Raw genomic sequence first — 17190 nt, 5'->3', positions numbered from 1 at the left:
CTGCGTGGGGCGCGGGAGGCCTTCAGCCGGAGCTACAACCCGCTCGCGCACAGCCTCCAGCACCGGCAGGCCCAGCCCCTCTCGCCGCCCCGCGGTAGACCCCCTAGGCGACTTCGAAGGCGCACAGGCTGCAGCGTCCCGGCTTTTATTGCAAACTCGGGCAGCGCGTGGTAGACAATACACAGGACGCGGGGCGGAGCCTAAGCGGAGGGAGGGGGCGGGGCTCGAGGGGAGTCGGCGTGTTTCCAGGCCAAAGGGGAAGGGGCTCGAGGGAAAGACCTCGGCCACAGGCGTGGGTGGGTCGAGAGCCTGACCCAAAATCTAGGGCTCTAGGGGGCTACGTCCAATCCAACGGGAGCCAGACTCCTGAAGGAGAGCAGACAGGCGGGCAGTCTAAGACACAGAGGCGTAGCCAGAGGGGCGGGTCCTAAGGCAGGGATGGGTGTGGTGGGCGGGGCTAAGGGTCTGGCTCAGTGGAAGGTCTCCACCTCTACCACCGTCCAGTCACCCTGCGGGGAAGCCACGTCGTCCGGGGAGAAGCTGGTGACCGAGGTGATGCTGGCGCGGGACTCGTCCAGGGGAGACAACAGTTCAGCCCAGCGGCCCAGTTCGGCGTCGCTGAGCGCAGTCCGGGCACCCCCCGCGACGGCACCAGCCCCTGCAACCCCTGGGCCACCGCCGCTGCCGCCCGCGGCACCCTCGGCCGCAGCTAGCAGCAGCGTCCGGCTCAGCAGGTGCTGCACGACGCTCGCCTGCAGCGCCCCCAGCGGCAGCTCGCCCAGGCGCGCCGGCTTCGCGCCGCGCGAGGTCGCCCCCGCGCCTGCTCCAGCCACGACCTTCCCACCACCCGCGCCGGGCCCAGGACCCGAATCCAGCGCGTCTGGGGCGGGGGTCGCCGACTCGGGCCCCTCTGCTTCGTAGATGGTGCACAGGCCGTCAGCGGAGCCTGACCCGGCAGAAGGAGGCCAAGGCAGAGGCGCTCCTGCGGAGAGAGAGGCTGGACTGGGCTCAAGGGGCGGGCACCTGGGCTCCCGCCGCAAGGCCCCGCCCCTCCTCCCGGTTCCGCCCCAGACCCGACTGCCCTGCCCGCGAGCTGGAAAGCCCCGCCTCCCATCCCGCCCTCCTACCATCCCCGGACTTCGCTCCTCCCACAGCTCGGCGAGGTCGGGGGGGCTGCTTACCTGGGGTGCTGCGGACAGCCAGCGGCGGAGGGGGACCTCGGCTCCAGGAGGCCGGGTGGCAGGCGGCGAGCTCCGCGTCGGCGGGAGGGGAGGCGGCGGCGCCGCCCTCCGGCCCGCTGTCGTAGCCGCGCAGCTCTTCCGGCGTGCTGGTGGCACTGCTGCTGTGGCCCGCCAGATCCGGGCCGCTCAGCGTACTGGACGGGCTGCGGGAGGGCGGTGGCGGCGGAGCTGGGGCCAGCGCCAGGGTCAGCCGTGGGCCCGGGATCGGGGCATCGGGACCTGGGGTCGGGGGGCGGCGTGGGGCCTGCAGAGGGGGTGAGTCCAGGGGAGAGGGAGGGACCTGCAGCGCGGGCAAGGCCAGGGAAGGTGGAGCCTGAGGGGGTGTGGCCAGGGGCGAGGGAGGAGCCTGCAAAGGGAGAGAAGAGCCCTGCAGAGGAGGTAGGGCCAGGGAAGGTGGAGTCTGGTGAGGGGGCGTGGCCAGGGGCGGGGGAGGAGCCTGCAAAGGGAGCGTAGAGGCCTGGAGAGGAGGCAAGACCAGGGAAGGTGGTGCCTGAGGAGAAAGTGTGGCCAGGGGAGAGGGAGTTGTCCGCGGAGGGGGTGAGGCAGGGGGAGAGGGAGGAACCTGAAGAGGAGGCAAGGCCAGGGAAGGTGGAGCCTGGGGAGGGGGAGTGGCCAAGGGAGTGGGAGGCTCTTGCAGAGGTGGTGAAGCCGGAGGGGGGAGAGGGGCCCGCAGAGACGGTGGGGCCTGAACTGGGAGGAAGGCCTGAGGGGGTGTGGCCTGTCGAGGGGGTGTGGCCAGGGAAATTGGAGTCTGTGGAGGAGGCGTGGTTAGGGGAGAAGGTGCCTGCAGAGGTGGTGAGGCCAGAGAGGGTGGGACCTCTGTAAAGAACCGGGTCGGAGAGGGAGAGGCCTGTGGAGGGGGTGTGGCCAGATGAGGTGGGGTCTGTGGAGGGGGCGTGTCCAGGAGAGAAGTCGGAGCCTGCAGCGATGGTGAGGCCAAAGGAAATGGAGAGCATAGAGAAGGAGAACCCTGCAGAGAGAGGGTGGTCAGAGGGCAGGGAGAGGTTTGTAGAGGGTATGTGGCCAGAGAAGTGTCCTGCGTGGGAGGTGTGGTCACTGTATAGGGCATAGCCTGAAGTGGGGAAGGAGATAGGGAAGGACTGGTCCGTGGAGGGGGAGTAGTCAAAGCAGAAAGGTCCTGCAGAGGGGGTGTGGCTTGGGGAGAGGGCGGATTCAGCAGAGAAGTTGCTGGAGTCAAAGAGGCTTGTAGAAGGGAGGTGGCTGGTGGTAGAGGAGCCGTGGCTGGTGACCCAGGAGCCGACAGAGGAGGTGTGGCCAAGGGAGAGGGGAGAGTCAGAAGAGAGGGCAAAGCTGGAGAAGCTTGGGTTGGGGGCATACTCTGCAGAGGGGGTGACACGGATGGAGAGAATGAAGCCTGAGAAGCGGCCGTAGGAGAGGTGGATGCCTCCAGAAAGGAGGTACCCACGTGTGTGGGTGGGGCTTGCGAGGGGGGTGTGGCCGGCGGAGAGGGGAGGGTCTGCAGAGCGAGTGGAGCAGAGGAAGGAGGGGCTAGGGGAGGGGGCGTGGCCAAAGGGCAGGTAGGAGAGCGAGGAGGGGGCGTGGTCGGTGGAGATGGAGGGAGAGTGGCCGGCAGGGGAGTGCCTGTGATTTGCGGAGGCGGTGCCAGTTGTGCAGTCAAACCCGGTGGAGAGGGTGTGGCTATCGGAGGAGAAAAGCCCGGCGCGGGGGTAGCGCTCTTCCTTGGGGGTGTGGACTGGCGGGGGCGTAGAGCCTGCAGCCCTTTCGCCTTGGGCTGCGAGGGCTGCGAGGGCTGCCCGGGAGCCCGGGGTGTTCCACCCGGCGAGGCCCCGGAGCGGGCAGGGGAGGACAGAGGAGTGGCGTTGGAGCCTAAGGGGCGTGAGGCTGGCCTCTGGAGACCTCCGCCGGCGCTGGGTCGCCTCCTGGTGGCGGGGCTCGGCTCCGCGGCACCATGCTGCGGGGTACTGCTCACGGATTTCCTGGAGGCCTCGGTCGGAGGCCGCGGCCGGGCATTCGGAGCTGCCCGAGGGAGACCCACTTCAGCTCCTGCAGCCCGGGACCGACGGGAGGTGGCTGGGGAAGGGGCGCCTGGGGAGGGCCCGGAAGAGTCTGGGGACGAAGTAGAAGGCCAGAGGGTCACCGATACTTCCAGGCTGGTCCCCTTCACTGCCCAGGAACCCCGTTCCCCACCCCACACTCCCCAGGCCACGTACCTCTCCGTGCCCCGGCGCTCAGCGGGCTCCTTCTTGGTGTTTCTGGGGCTTTTCCTCTGGCCACGGGTTCCTCAGCTGGGGGCCGAAGCCCCTTCTGCGCAAGAGTGCCTAGCCTAGGGACAGGAGCGGCCGCGCTCAAGAAGGAACTCTTTGCTTTCTCCCAAGCCTGCATGTTCCCACCAATGCCCTCTCTGGGGACGCGCAACCTGTGCCCAGCGACCTGCAAATGCACCCACTCCCCCAATTCCTGTGTAAAATTGAAAGTTTCCAGTTAGTGACACTAGCCCTTGCCAAAGGGACTGGAGAGGCATTTTACCTGGTGGTCCCGCTGGCACGTCCCGGGCTAGAGACAGAGCCTGGGCCTGGGGTCTTGGCAGGGGCCCGCTCCCCTCTCCCAGCAGCTGGGGGCCTGGAGGCTGCGGGGAGAAGGCCAAGTCAAGGCGGTGCCTCCGGAAAGGAAGGGGAGGCAGCAGCCTCACAAGGAAAGGGGGGACAGAAAGACGGGGTCTGAATGGGGGCAAAGAGGGCGGGATACCTGGACTCCGGGGGCCTGTCCCAGCGCTCCGAGTTGATCCCACCCGGGGAGCAGCCTCCGGGAGAGCGGCTGCCCGGGTACTTCCAGCTCGCTCGGCCAGGGGCCCTCGCCCTGCAGCTCCCGCTGCCCCCAGAACTCGGAGCGCCGCGCTGGTTACTGGGGGAGGGGGTCGAGGAGACCCCGGGGGTCTGGGGGTGGGAAGGCCGGGAGGGCGAGAAGCCGGAGTCCTTGTGGCGGCCCCCGCCCTGCCCTTGTCCCTCTTGTCCATCCCGCACCTGATGAGGAGACAGACAGATCAGCATCCCAGCTCCTGCGCTGCTACGCTGCCTGCAGGGACCCGGGTCCCGGCACCTCGCTGCTCCTTCCCCACCCACAGGCGCCCACACTTCGGCTTCGATCCACTTCCCTCCCACCCACACACCCACTCACCAGCCCGGCTGCTCACGGTGGTCCCCTGGTCCCACCCCCACCGCCTTCCTCCAAAGCTGAGAGGCCCTGCCTGCCCCAGCCCACCCGCCTCGGCTCCCTTTCAGGACCCGAGACCCACGCCCCTACCCCTCGCCCCTTCAGAGACCCGGACCACCAGCCTCGGGGACGGGGGTCTGCCACAGGCTCCAGCTGAGGGGGACGGGGAGCGCAAGCCCTGGTCCCCTCCCCGGCCCCCAGCGCCCTCCCCGAGGATGCGGGCACCTGCCAGGAGGAGGAGCGGCCCCGGCGGCCCGCGAAGGGGCTCGCGGAGACAAAGAGCCGCGTCCGGAGCCCGTCCCCCTCCCCCAGCCGGGCCCTGGTCCGCTCCGCCCGCTCCACCTGCTCGCGCCGCGCTCACCTCGGGCTCTGGCCGCCCGCCTCTCCACGCTGGGGTCGCCTGGGGTGGGGCCGGGCGGGAGCGCCGGGGCTGGCGTGAGCCGCCGGCAGGCGAGGGGAGGGGGCTGCGGGCGGTGGCGCGGGGAGCCGGGCCCGCCCCTCGGCCGCGGAAGGGGAGACGGGGGCGCGCGCGCTCGATCCAGACCCGGGAGGCGGCGGGCGGGAGCGCGCCGGGGGCGGTGGGGAGAGGCGCGGTGGAAGGAGGGGCGGCTTCTCCGCGGCCGCGCCGCAGGGCCCCAGACTCCCAGCCGCAGGGGCTTCGGGAGGGAGTCCCTTGGGGTCCCGACGGGGCCTGGCCCCTTCCTCCAAACATACACACCTGCCTTGGCCCCCACCCCAACCACCTGGCGACCGATGCCCGCCTGGACGCGGATAGGCCGGGCCCTGGCAACCAGGGGGCGGGACCATCGTGCCTCGTGCCCAGTCAACCAATCCCGCCGCTCAGTGTCCCTGGTCCCAGTCCTCGCCTTCTCCACAGCGGAGGCCGGGCCCCCCAGGGTCCCCGCGGGCCTCCGCCCCTCTCATATCCAAGGCTTTTCCCAGACCCCAGGAAGCCCCTACATTGGTTGCGGGAAGCGGACCACGGAGAGAATGCAGCCGTGGGAATTTAGGGGTAGGCTCGGATTTGGGAGAACACAAGAAGAGAGGAAGTCTGGGGAGGGCGGGGAGAGAGAACTGTGAGAGGCTCCGAGCCCTCGGCAGGGCAGGGCACCCCCCCCCCCCGCCCATGCTCCTATGTCAAGTCAGCAAAAGCATTCAAGCAGAGCCGAGCTTTGGGGGGGGGGGGAGTCAAATGGGGGGGTGTCAAAACTGGTGCCTGAAGGAGCAGAGACGACCCTGTCCGAGGCTGCCCAGCACAGCCGGTGGGAGTGGGAGGTGCCTTTCCCAGCCCGCGCAGGGGTCTCCGTGGAAGGACCTCCACAGGGCACTGGGGCCAGGGGGAGGTAGGAGTGGGAAGACAGAGCCGGCCGCCCTCCTTCATCTCTGCTTATTGCTAGGACACCTACCCCGCCCCACACACAGTGCTTTCTACCTCTGATACCTCCTCTGTCCAGACTGAGCCACCCCCTCCCCCATCCCAAAGAGCCAGCGCCCTCTGCCCCAACCCTTTGCCCATCACATGCCTGCATGCCCACACAGGAGCAGTTCACTACTGTCTGGAACTGGGGGGGGGGGGGCTTCGTGCACAGGACGGGGCGTGGGGGGCTTTGGCACCCGGCTGAACCTGGACAAGGAAGATAGACTCAACTAGGGTGTGGCCGGAAGCAGGGGTTTGGCTTTCTCCCCTCAGGAGTTGCGCCTGAGTTCAGTTGAGGTTCGGGGAATGGAAGAGAGAGAGGGCAAGGTCAAAACCCTTTGGAATTTATCCTTTCAATGACCCCTCCCTCCAGCCTGGGAGAGGTGCCCCCTCACCATTCCTCAGGGCGCTGCCCTCCAGAGTAGATCATTCTGGCCTCACCTCCTCCCCAAGTCTTCCAAGCATCACCTGTGTGAGCCCCTTCTGGCATGACAGCAGCCTGGTTCCCCACCCCCCCCCCCCGCCCATTCACCAGCAGTGCCCTTCTGAGCAAGTCACATCCACTGGCCACCCCCAGATGCCTGCCCCTCACCTTTTATAGCACAAGGCCCCTCCGAGGCTACTCTGAACCCACTCTGCATCTCACTGGGATCTGGGCTCCTCCTTCTTTTAAGAACGCTCTTCAAATGTCCATCAACAGGGACGGATTACGCAAACCAGAGAGTACCCGACAGTAGAATACTCCTCGGCCAGAAAAAGCAACAAACTACTGGGGCGCCTGGGTGGCCCAGGTTAAGCCTCGACTCTTGGTTTGGCTCGACATTTGGTTAAGCCTCGACTCTTGGTTTGGCTCGACATTTGGTTAAGCCTCGACTCTTGGTTTCGGCTCAGGCCATGATTTCACAGTTCATGGGTTCAAGCCCTGCGTCTGGTTCTGTGCTGACAGCACAGAGTCTGCTTGGGTTTCTCTCTCCCTCCCTCTCTCTCTCTCTGTCTCAAAATAAATGAATAAACTTTATTAAAAAAATAAAATAAATAAATAAAAAGCAACAAAGTACCAAGCCACTCAAAACAGGGACAAATCTCAAAAATATCCTGCAGAACAAAAGAAGCCACACACACACACACACACACACACACACACACACACACACCACACTGCATGCTTCCATTTGTATACCATTCTGGAAAATCCAGGCTAATCTGTAGTGTCAGAAAGCAAATCAGTGATATCTGGGGCCAGTGGGAGAGGGAGGTGTGACCCTCCCATGGGTGTGACCACCCATGACACTCACTCTCAGGTTCCCGACCCTCAGAGATTGTGTGAGACAATAAATGCTAGTTGTGTTAAGCTGCTAGGCTTGGGGGTGATTTGTTCGGCGGCGATCGATAACTACCTCCCATTCACAAAACCTTAAAAGCTGGGTGTTAAATAACAAGTGTCGGTGAGGATGTGAAGAAACGGGAGCCCTCGTGCACGGTTGGTGGGAACATGGTGCAGGTGCAGCAGCTGCGGAAGACCGGGCGGCGGTTCCTCGAAAAAATGAAACAGACTTCCCATATGATCCAGCAATCCCACCCCAAAGAATGGGAAGCAGGAACCTGAAGAGATACCCCTGGGTTCAGAGCACCACTATCCACGACGGCCAAGGGGTAGAGGCTCCATCGACAGATGAATGGATAAACAAAATGTGGTCCAGCCACACAATGGAATATTTTTCAGCGTTAAAAAGGAAAGATATTCTGACACCTGCTACAACACGGATGGACCTCGGCGACGCGAGCTCGGTGGCAGAAGCCGGTCACGGAGGGACGAACACGGTAGGATTCCCCTTACGCGGGCTCTCTAGGAGAGTCACATTGGTAGAGACAGACAGCAGGTGGCGGGAGGCAGGGGGCCGGGGCCGGGGTTTAATGGGGACAGAATCTCGGCGTTGGAAAATGAAAAGCGTTCTGGAGTCGGACGGTGGAAATGGTTTCAGAACAACGTCAGTGCACTCAATGCCGCTGAACTGCACACTTCACCGCGGTGACAGTGGTAAGTTCTACGTCATGGTATTTTACGACAATGCTTTTTAAAGGCTGGGTGTGATCGATGGGGGGGGGACACTCACGCGCCACCAATGGGGGTGTGAAGCAGACGGTCCTTCGGGAGAATCACTGGAAGGCGTGGTGCGTACGTGTGTCCCGTGACCTGGCTGTTCTCCTGGGGCGTCTACACCTGTGGCAGGTGCCCCAGAGTCCCCTCCGCCCCCCCCCTTCTCCAGAGCAACCCGCAGACTGACAGGAGCTGACGGTCAGCCCTTTTCAACCCCCTCGCCCCTTGGGTTGGACAACTTGGCAGTGTGTCCTCCACCGTCTCCCAGCAGAACAGAGCCCCAGCTGCCTGTGAACCTGCTCCGTTTACCCTCACGGATGCCTGCTGGCCTCCTTCCTTTCCCGGTGTCACTTCCCAGTTACCCCCTCCCCCCCAGGGCGCCCTGGGATCACCTTCCGGGTGGACCGTTTGCCTCCAATTCCCTGTGTCAGGGTCTGCACCTAAGACGACACCTCAGTCGTCCACCCACCTGTCATTTACTGAATGCCCCCCCACCCTGTGTGCCAGGTACCATCCCAAGGGTTGGGGACACAGCAGTCATGGGGCTGCCGTCGCAGTGACCTCGGCGATTTGTACAAGTGTGCAAAGCCATGTGTATCAGGATGGTCACCCGGCGTAAAGCTGTAGACCAGGGCATGGGCGCTCTCAGAGAGAAGAGGGCCTCCTGTCTGTCTGTCTGTCTGTCTTCGAGCTGCCTGTGGTGGAGCCCACAGACACTTGAAAGAGGCCGGGTCTCCAAGGGTCGCGCCCACTACAGGGCTTCGCAGAGGAACCCAAGCTTGGGGGGGGGGGGTCTCAATCCTCGAGGTTTCAAGCCTCGGGTCTCGGACTGTCTCCAGTCTAGTGAACTCGTGAGCCTCCCGTGGGGGAGGGGTCTCATTCCCCCACTTTGTCAAGGTCCCCTCTCCCTTCGGTTTTGCAGACAGAACGGGTCAAAGTTCACCGGATGCCTCCAGGCCGAAAGGGTGCTTTGCCAGTGTAAGAGCCAGCTCAGGCCTTCTCGGCCAGGGAGGGATGAGTGGGGGTGGGGAGGCAGCCATCCTTTCTAGAAGCTGCCCTCCCAGACCGGACTCCAGCCCCAGATCCCAGAGCCTTCCAGCCCTTGTGCCGCCCCCAAGACCTGGGAGCAGCTCACCCATCCCCCGAAGTCCGGAGAAGGTCTCAAGGCTGGGCAGGGCCAGACAGGTAAGCACCCCACTCTGCTCATCCTCCCTTGGCTGGGTGGTCAGAGCAGGGAGGGGAAGCCCCCTCCCTTCCCCTGGACTCTGTTCCTCTGGATTTGGTTGTGCCTCAAGGCCAGGTGGCTGCCCCTTGGGGTGGGGTTGGGGGCAAGGATGAGGAGGCCCTTCACCTGTTCCTGACAGGGTCTCTACAGCTTAGATCCTGGAAGGGGGCCCACAGGCCGGCTTTGGGAGCCACGCAGCGCCTCCGGGGGGCCCCCCTAGTTTCCCTGGCTGCAGCCCGGCCCAAAGTTCTAAGACCTCTGCCCTCCGGCCCGCCCCTCACCCTCCACCATCGTGGAGAGCTGGATTCGGATTGCCCTCCTCCCGCAATCCCTCCGCGTCTGGAGTAGGGGGCGACCTGGGAGGACCCAAAGGGAGGCGGAGCCGAAACGTCCCCGGGGCGGGCGGGCGGGGCGGCTCCCGGGCTCCTGTCCCGCCCGCCCGCCCTGACTCACCCAGGCTGGCCCGGGAACTCTGCGGGAGTCCCGGCTGCTCCGCTCCCAGGGACCCAGGAGTTGGGCCCAGCGTCCCAGCCAGAGCGGTGAGTAGGAGGCTCCCCGTCCCTGCGGACCGGGTGGCGGGGTGGGGGTCTGGCCCACGTGAGGACCGCCCCAGGTGCCGCCGGCACTGCCGCCTGAGCCCGCGGCCCGCCCGCCAGGGACACAAGGAGCTGGGGAGGGGGTGGAGGCGGCGAGAGACTCGGCCTTGGCCAGACCTAGGGCGCCTGTCAGGGAGCAGGCCAGCCTGGCCGAGGACAGATCAGCAGGCTGGGGGAGACCCCCATGGGGTCTTGGCCACGTTCCCCTGGACGCCCCAGAACCCTACCACTGGGGGTCCCTACCAAGTTGCCCTCCCTGGGACTATTAAACCTCAAGACTCCCTGACTCCCAAGTCCTGGCTGGGCAGCTTGGAAAAGTACTAGGTGGAGAGTCCCCAGGCCTGGGGCCTGACCCAAGATCTGCTACTAGGGGACCCCTACCCCTACCCCCACCCCCGACCTTAGTTTCTCTCTTGTGTAAAAGTCAAAGGTTGGACCTGTGTGCTTCAAAGCCCGTTTCAGGGCTGACAGTTACCCCTGTGTCCTCCTTGCCCTTTAGCATGGGTTGTGGGCGAGGAGGGGGGCTGGACCCCGAGCACCCACCACTGCCCCCAGGAGGCAAGCTGGGAGCCTAGGGAGGGTCTGAGAGGGGAGACGCAGGGGTGAGGCATGGATACTAGAGCTGAGGCTAGGTAGGGGGCACGACCCGGTCCCAGGCCGACCAGAACCCCCAGGGCCTGCCCTGCAGAGCAGCCCTCCGCCCGTCTTTTCTCTGCTAGAACATTCTCTGCTAGAACACTCTCCTCCGGGCTCCTTTTGGCAAAGATGCCGCATCCCAGCGAGAGGTTCTCACCCAAGATGAAGCAGACAGGGCGCTAGGGGACAGATGAGACTCGGGAGTCACGCCTCACATACCGCTTGTAGCTGTGAAAGCTTCAGCTGGTTCCTTCCCTCCCCTTGAGTCTGGAAAATGAGGGTTGTGGTGCCCTCCCTCCCCCAGAGTGGGGATTAAAGGAGGCACCGGAAGCATCTGGTGGCCGTAAGTTGCGTATGGCCGTGCTGTTGTTTTCCTCTGGGCTCCCCATCCCTGGAGCCCTCTGCCCAGGGCCCTCCCGCCAGCCCTGCTCAGACAAAGGGGGGGCCAGCCTTGTGTCTGTGGAAGCTTAATGGCAGGTTCAGACCATCGAGTTTGAGTCATGGAGACAGATAATGATAACCCCAGTGTCTGCCTCTGATGGCGTTGTGTATATACCTTGTTCCGTGGGAGCCACTGGGTCATCCACTGGGGACCCTCGGTGTCGCCGCCGTCTTGCCTTTGATTGTAGTCTTGACCTGGTGGATACTGCAGCTTCCGCCACTGCGAGATGGACCCAGGCAGGAAGTTGGTCCTCGCCTGTGTACGTGGCATTTCTGTCGCAGCCCCAACAGCGGAGCCGTGTCCCTCACAGGTACCCGGGGCAGGGAGAACGGTGGCCGGCTGGAACCGGTCCTGGGTCTCCCCTCAGCCCAGTGTATACGGCTCCGGGTACCCACCTGCATCCGTATGCACACTCCAGAATGCCCCCAGGTGTCCCTTTTGGTGGCTACGTTGTTCATGTGGCCCCCAGGGTGCTGCTGCTAAGATTCCCGGCCGACGGCACTGATACGCTGGGGCACTTCTACTCAGCTTTTCTTTTAGGACAGGGTATCAAACTGAGAGTGAGGAATGGGGCATTGTGGGAGGGAGCCCGTGCTCTGTCTGTGCACCCCCTGCCTGTGCCCGGCTCTGGGTGAGTCAGGGCCTGAGTCAGGGGGGCCCTGCCCCTGCCATCCCGATGTGAGGGCCTTTGAAGGGATTAGAAGGTGTGGTGGACTACCTCGCCCTCAGCCCGGTGGGCAGGGCTTACAGCCCGCATCCCTGTCCGTCTCTACCTCATCCCCGCCCGGGAGTCAACCCCAGGCCTCAGGGACCTGGGGACTGCAAAGGGAGGCAGGGTGCTGTGAGAGGCAGTCCAGCCTGGGAGCCCCCTCAAAAGGCAGTGGGGGCCTTGCGGCCTCCCTTTCCTTCCGTCCAGCCTCCGGGAGAGGGGGAGGGAGGCTCCCCAGCTGCCTGTTCTTGGGAGGGTGATGTCCCAGCTTGTGGCCCATGCCCCCACGTGACTCGCTCCTGGCTGTCCCGTATCTGAAATAATGATACCTTGGTCTAAAGTGAAACCCAGGGACAGACAGAGCGGGCTGGCCGCCCTGGAGCCTGGCAGCCCAGCCCCAGCCCAGACAGTAGGTGTCACTCTGGCTTTGTCCCTGAGTTTTCCATTTCCTGATCCTCTGCCCTCCGGCCATCCTGGCGACCCCCTACCCTCCCAGTCAGAGCCCAGGTTTCTGTCGTCTGCCTCAGTTTCTGGGCACCGATCCCTCTAGAAACCCAGGTGTCCTAGTCCTCCTTCCCCTCCACTGACCAGCCTTCAGCTTTGCCCCTCCCTGCCCCTCAGGCCCTGTAACCAGAGCCAGGCTCCAGCCGGCTTTTCCGGTTGGAGGTTGGAGGTGGTGCCCGGAGCGCCCCTGAAGGGGGTGGGGGGCCCACACCCCGGAAGTCCTCAGCCTCAGACGCTCTCTCTGGCCCAGTGGCAGAGACGGCAGAGGCTAGCGGTCCGGACGGCAGGTGTCTGGAGTCAGAGCGGCAGAGCGAGTGGTTTGGGCTCGTCATCAAGGGTTCTGGGAGAAGGCCACTCGGGCAAGCTGGGGGACAGCGGCTCCGTGGACTGCCCTTCCTGACCTCTGAAAGGGCGAGCGGCGTCAGAGGGGGGGCAGGGATCCCGGGGAGCAGAGGCGGTGAGACCGGTAGTAGCTTGGCTTCAGGAAGGAGGTGAGGTCTGGGGGAGAGAGGGGGCACACAGCTCGTGCCTTCTGCCAGATTCGGGCAGGGCAGAGCACAAACTGGGAGCAGAGGCGTGTGTCTGGCTCCTCTGGGGGTCCACCACCAGACGCCCCTTCTTGAGGGTCTCTGCAACCCCTGCCTCCTCCTCTCCCATAGGAAAGATGATTCCGGTGGCCGAGTTCAAGCAGTTCACGGAGCAGCAGCCCGCGTTCAAGGTGCTCAAACCCTGGTGGGACGTGCTGGCGGAGTACCTCACCGTGGCTATGCTCATGATCGGGGTCTTCGGCTGCACCCTGCAGGTGAGGCGCGAGGCAGGAGCGGGGCCTGGATGGAGCGCGGCCTGCAGGGGTTGGGGCCTGGGTGCGTGGAGAGGGGCGGGGCCCGGATGAGCGGGTAGTTGGCGGGGCACGTAGGGGGCGGGGCCCGGGTGTGGCCCGCCTGTGGGGGCGGGACCTACAGGGGCGGGGCCTGTTTGAGCGGGTCGGAGAGGCGGGGGCGTGTGGGGTCGCGGCCCGGATATTCCGGAGGGCTACCCGCTCTGATCCCACAGTTCCGGAGAGCGAGCGTGTGAGGTCAAAGGGTTGACAGGGTTGTGTGTTTCTACGGGCTGTGAGGGAGCATGTATGTGTCCCATGCCTCTCTCCTGGCTTCTGGTGGCCTCAGGCCTTCTCTCATCTCCCTTCTGCGCACGGGTCTCTGTGCACATGGCTCCTTTTTATACGGACACGGTCGCACTGGATTAGAGCCCACCTTAATGACCCCACCTTAACTTGATCACATCTACTTTGCAAAGACTATCTGTCCACAGGTGTTAAGGATTAGGAGGTCAGTATCTTTCGGCGGGGGGGGGGGGGGGGGGGGCGGGAGGGAGAAGGAAGATGCAATTCAACCTAACTCCTTTTTTTCAGACAAAGATTGATTCTCAGAAGTTTAGTGACCCTTCCAAAGTCACAGCCCGCTGGGGACAGTCAGGGATTGGGGTCTCCCACCTTCAGCCTGCCTTTCTCCCCCCAACCCTGCAGGCCATCCCAGCTCCTTGGCCCTCTTTCCCCCTCATTCCCAGGTGACACAGGACAAGATCATCTGTCTGCCCAGTCACGAACTCCGGGAGAATTTCTCAGAGGCCCCCTGCCAGCAACTGCTGCCTCGGGGCGTCTCCGAGCAGATGGGGGGCCTCCGGGAGGTAAGCGGCCTCAAGAACAATCTGGACCTCCAGCAGTACAGCTTCATTAACCAGCTCTGCTACGAGACAGCCCTCCACTGGTACGCCAAGTACTTCCCCTACCTGGTCGTCATTCACACGCTCATCTTCATGGTCTGCACCAGCTTCTGGTTCAAGTTCCCCGGCACCAGCTCCAAGATCGAGCACTTCATCTCCATTCTGGGCAAGTGTTTCGACTCTCCGTGGACCACACGGGCCCTGTCCGAGGTCTCTGGGGAGAACCAGAAGGGCCCCACCACCGGACGGGCGACAGCGACCGTGGAGGCCTCGGCGGGGTCGGGAAAAGCCAATGAGGGTGAGAAGGAAAAGGTGCTGGTGGAGCCCGAGAAGGTGGTGACTGAGCCACCAGCCGTCACCCTACTGGACAAGAAGGAGGGTGAGCAGGCCAAAGCCCTGTTTGAGAAGGTCAAGAAGTTCCGCGTGCACGTGGAAGAGGGGGACATCTTGTACACCATGTACATCCGGCAGACGGTGCTCAAAGTCTGCAAGTTCTTTGCCATCCTGGTCTACAACCTGGTCTACGTGGAGAAGATCAGCTTCCTGGTGGCCTGCAGGGTGGAGACCTCGGAGGTCACGGGCTACGCCAGCTTCTGCTGCAACCACACGAAGGCCCACCTCTTCTCCAAGCTGGCTTTCTGCTACATCTCCTTCGTGTGCGTCTACGGGATCACCTGTCTCTACACCCTCTACTGGCTCTTCCACCGGCCCCTCAAGGAGTACTCCTTCCGTTCTGTGCGGGAGGAGACGGGCATGGGTGACATCCCCGACGTCAAGAACGACTTTGCTTTCATGCTGCACCTCATCGACCAGTATGACTCCCTCTACTCCAAGCGCTTTGCCGTCTTCCTCTCCGAGGTCAGCGAGAGCCGCCTGAAGCAGCTCAACCTGAACCACGAGTGGACGCCCGAGAAGCTGCGGCAGAAGCTGCAGCGCAACGCCCGCGGCCGGCTCGAGCTGGCCCTCTGCATGCTCCCGGGGCTGCCCGACACCGTCTTCGAGCTCAGCGAGGTGGAGGCGCTCCGGCTGGAGGCCATCTGCGACATCACCTTCCCCCCGGGCCTCTCGCAGCTGGTGCACCTGCAAGAGCTCAGCCTGCTTCACTCGCCCGCCCGGCTGCCCTTCTCCTTGCAGATCTTCCTGCGGGACCGCCTGAAGGTCGTCCGGGTCAAGTGTGAGGAGCTCCGCGAGGTGCCCCTGTGGGTGTTCGGGCTGCGTGGCCTGGAGGAGCTGCACCTCGAGGGGCTCTTCCCCCCGGAGCTGGCTCGGGCGGCGACCCTCGAGAGCCTCCGGGAGCTGAAGCAGCTCAAGGTGCTGTCTCTGCGGAGCAATGCCAGCAAGGTGCCAGCCAGCGTGACCGACGTGGCCGGGCATCTGCAGCGGCTTAGTCTGCACAACGACGGGGCCCGCCTGCTGGCCCTGAGCAGCCTCAAGAAGCTGGCGGCGCTGCGGGAGCTGGAGCTGGTGGCCTGCGGGCTGGAGCGCATCCCCCATGCCATCTTCAGCCTGGGGGCGCTGCAGGAACTTGACCTCAAGGACAACCACTTGCGGTCCATTGAAGAGATCCTCAGCTTCCAGCACTGTCGCAAGCTGGTCACGCTCAGGCTGTGGCACAACCAGATCGCCTACGTCCCCGAGCACGTGCGCAAGCTCCGGGGCCTCGAGCAGCTCTACCTCAGCCACAACAAGCTGGAGACCCTGCCCACCCAGCTCGGCCTGTGCTCTGGCCTCCGCCTGCTGGACATCTCCCACAACGGGCTGCGCTCCCTGCCGCCCGAGCTGGGCCTCCTCCAGAGCCTGCAGCACCTGGCTGTGTCCTACAACGCCCTGGAGGCCCTGCCGGAGGAGCTCTTCTGCTGCCGCAAGCTGCGGACGTTGCTCCTGGGCTACAACCACTTGAGCCAGCTCTCGCCCCAGGTGGGGGCCCTCAGGGCCCTCAGCCGCCTGGAGCTCAAGGGCAACCGCTTGGAGGCTCTGCCAGAAGAACTTGGCAACTGCGTGGGGCTCAAGAGAGTGGCGCTCCTGGTGGAGGACACCCTTTACGAGGGCCTGCCAGCGGAGGTGCGGGAAAAAATGGAGGAGGAATGAAGCGAAAGGTGGGGCAGGTTGGGGTAGAGGCCTTCTGGATGCTTCCACCCCAGAATCTCTACTGTCGTCTTCAAGCGAGGTGGCCAACAGGGCCCAGGCCAGGAGACGAGGAGCAGACACATCAGCCTTGGGGGCGGGGGGGGGGGGGGGGGGGGCCCAAACAAGATCCTGGGATTGGTTTGTCCGAGAAGAGACAGGAGGCTGTGGATTTGGGGTGGACCGTCGTAGAGGGATCAACTCAGTCGCAGGAGTCTCAGACCAAAAGCACACCCGTGTCTTTGGCTGGCTGTCCTGCCCTCCCCGCGGACATTCTAGCTCAATTAGTGCCGTATGTGGGGGTGAGGCACATCCCAATGGGATTTCAACCCTTTCTCCCCCAACCCAAACAGCTTACATCTGCGGTTCTCTCCCAAGGAGGGGACACAGACACGAGGGACCAGCGACCCCTGCCCCCAACTTTGATGCCAATCCCTTATTTATAAGTTGTTTGCAATGGACACGTGAACTCCGTAAAATGGTCCTCGTGTTTGGCCTTGCATCAAAATCAACAGCCCCGGAACAAAACCTCCCAGGCCCCACCCCTGAAAGACTGACTCAGGTCTGGCTGGAGGCCAGGAACTTGTCTGTGAATCAGCATCCCAGGTAATTCTGATGCGGGTGGTCCTAGGCCTGTATGTTGGGAAACGCTGACCTACAGAATCCGGATGTTCAGAGCCGGGGTTCTGAACCCTTTTGAAGACCTAGGACTTTTGAACATCTTATAAAAGTTGGGCACCTCCTTGCCCAGGAAAATGTACACACACATGCCAAATTCCAAAGCTACTTCAGGCCGTCAACGGATTCCCCCAGATTTCCCAGAGGGCCATTCACGGACACCCTAAGGATGGCAGACTCCAGGGTTACGAACACCTGCTGTGGAATTTACATGTTTCTGAGAACAGGCAGGGACTTTGTGTCTTTCAAATGTTCTCTGTGTGAGGGAGCATCTGTCAGTGGGTGGCTAATAAATAATACTATGAGAACTAAAATTCTGATCTCTGGTATCCGCTCCTGTTGTCTAAGCCTTCCATTTCATCCAGACCAATGACAGGCAAGCAGTGACACTAACGTGCCAGAATGAAGGGTACGAGATCCGTCCTGGGAGCAAAGACAGACCTCAGCAGGAGAAATGAAGTGGCATCTTCTGCTCAGCTTTTTTTCTGGAGAACCCCTTTTCCTCTCCATTCCTTGTTATTCTCCGGACTCCAGTCTTTTATCTGTTCCACCCGTAAGTTGTCACCATAGGAGTCCCCACAAGCCTTCAATGCCCACCAGTGATCC

General features: G+C 63.4%; 2 protein-coding genes across 3 annotated transcripts; one reads left to right on the top strand and one right to left on the bottom strand.

Annotated features, from left to right (window-relative positions):
* Positions 1-129: 129 nt before the first annotated feature.
* On the bottom strand, positions 130-4236 carry PRR36 (proline rich 36). Its single transcript, XM_032595283.1, has 5 exons — positions 3969-4236; positions 3750-3849; positions 3434-3546; positions 1182-3329; positions 130-982 (listed from the first exon to the last, which is right to left on the bottom strand). The coding sequence occupies exons 1-5, from the start codon at positions 4234-4236 to the stop codon at positions 471-473; spliced, it is 3141 nt and encodes a 1046-aa protein (XP_032451174.1). The 3' UTR covers positions 130-470.
* A 6136-nt stretch (positions 4237-10372) lies between these two features.
* On the top strand, positions 10373-16890 carry LRRC8E (leucine rich repeat containing 8 VRAC subunit E). 2 transcript variants are annotated; one of them, XM_030298838.2, is made up of 3 exons: positions 10373-11157; positions 12720-12862; positions 13627-16890. In XM_030298838.2, the coding sequence occupies exons 1-3, from the start codon at positions 10944-10946 to the stop codon at positions 15868-15870; spliced, it is 2601 nt and encodes an 866-aa protein (XP_030154698.1). In that variant the 5' UTR covers positions 10373-10943; the 3' UTR covers positions 15871-16890. The 2 variants fall into 2 exon arrangements, with proteins under 2 accessions (XP_030154698.1, XP_030154706.1); XM_030298846.2 differs by lacking the exon at positions 10373-11157 and adding an exon at positions 12336-12397.
* Positions 16891-17190: the final 300 nt, after the last annotated feature.

The sequence above is a fragment of the Lynx canadensis genome, chromosome A2 (assembly GCF_007474595.2).
Source record: "Lynx canadensis isolate LIC74 chromosome A2, mLynCan4.pri.v2, whole genome shotgun sequence".
Taxonomy (NCBI): domain Eukaryota; kingdom Metazoa; phylum Chordata; class Mammalia; order Carnivora; family Felidae; genus Lynx; species Lynx canadensis.
Note: the sequence above shows the minus strand (reverse complement) of the source record. Positions and strands in the feature narration are given on the sequence as shown.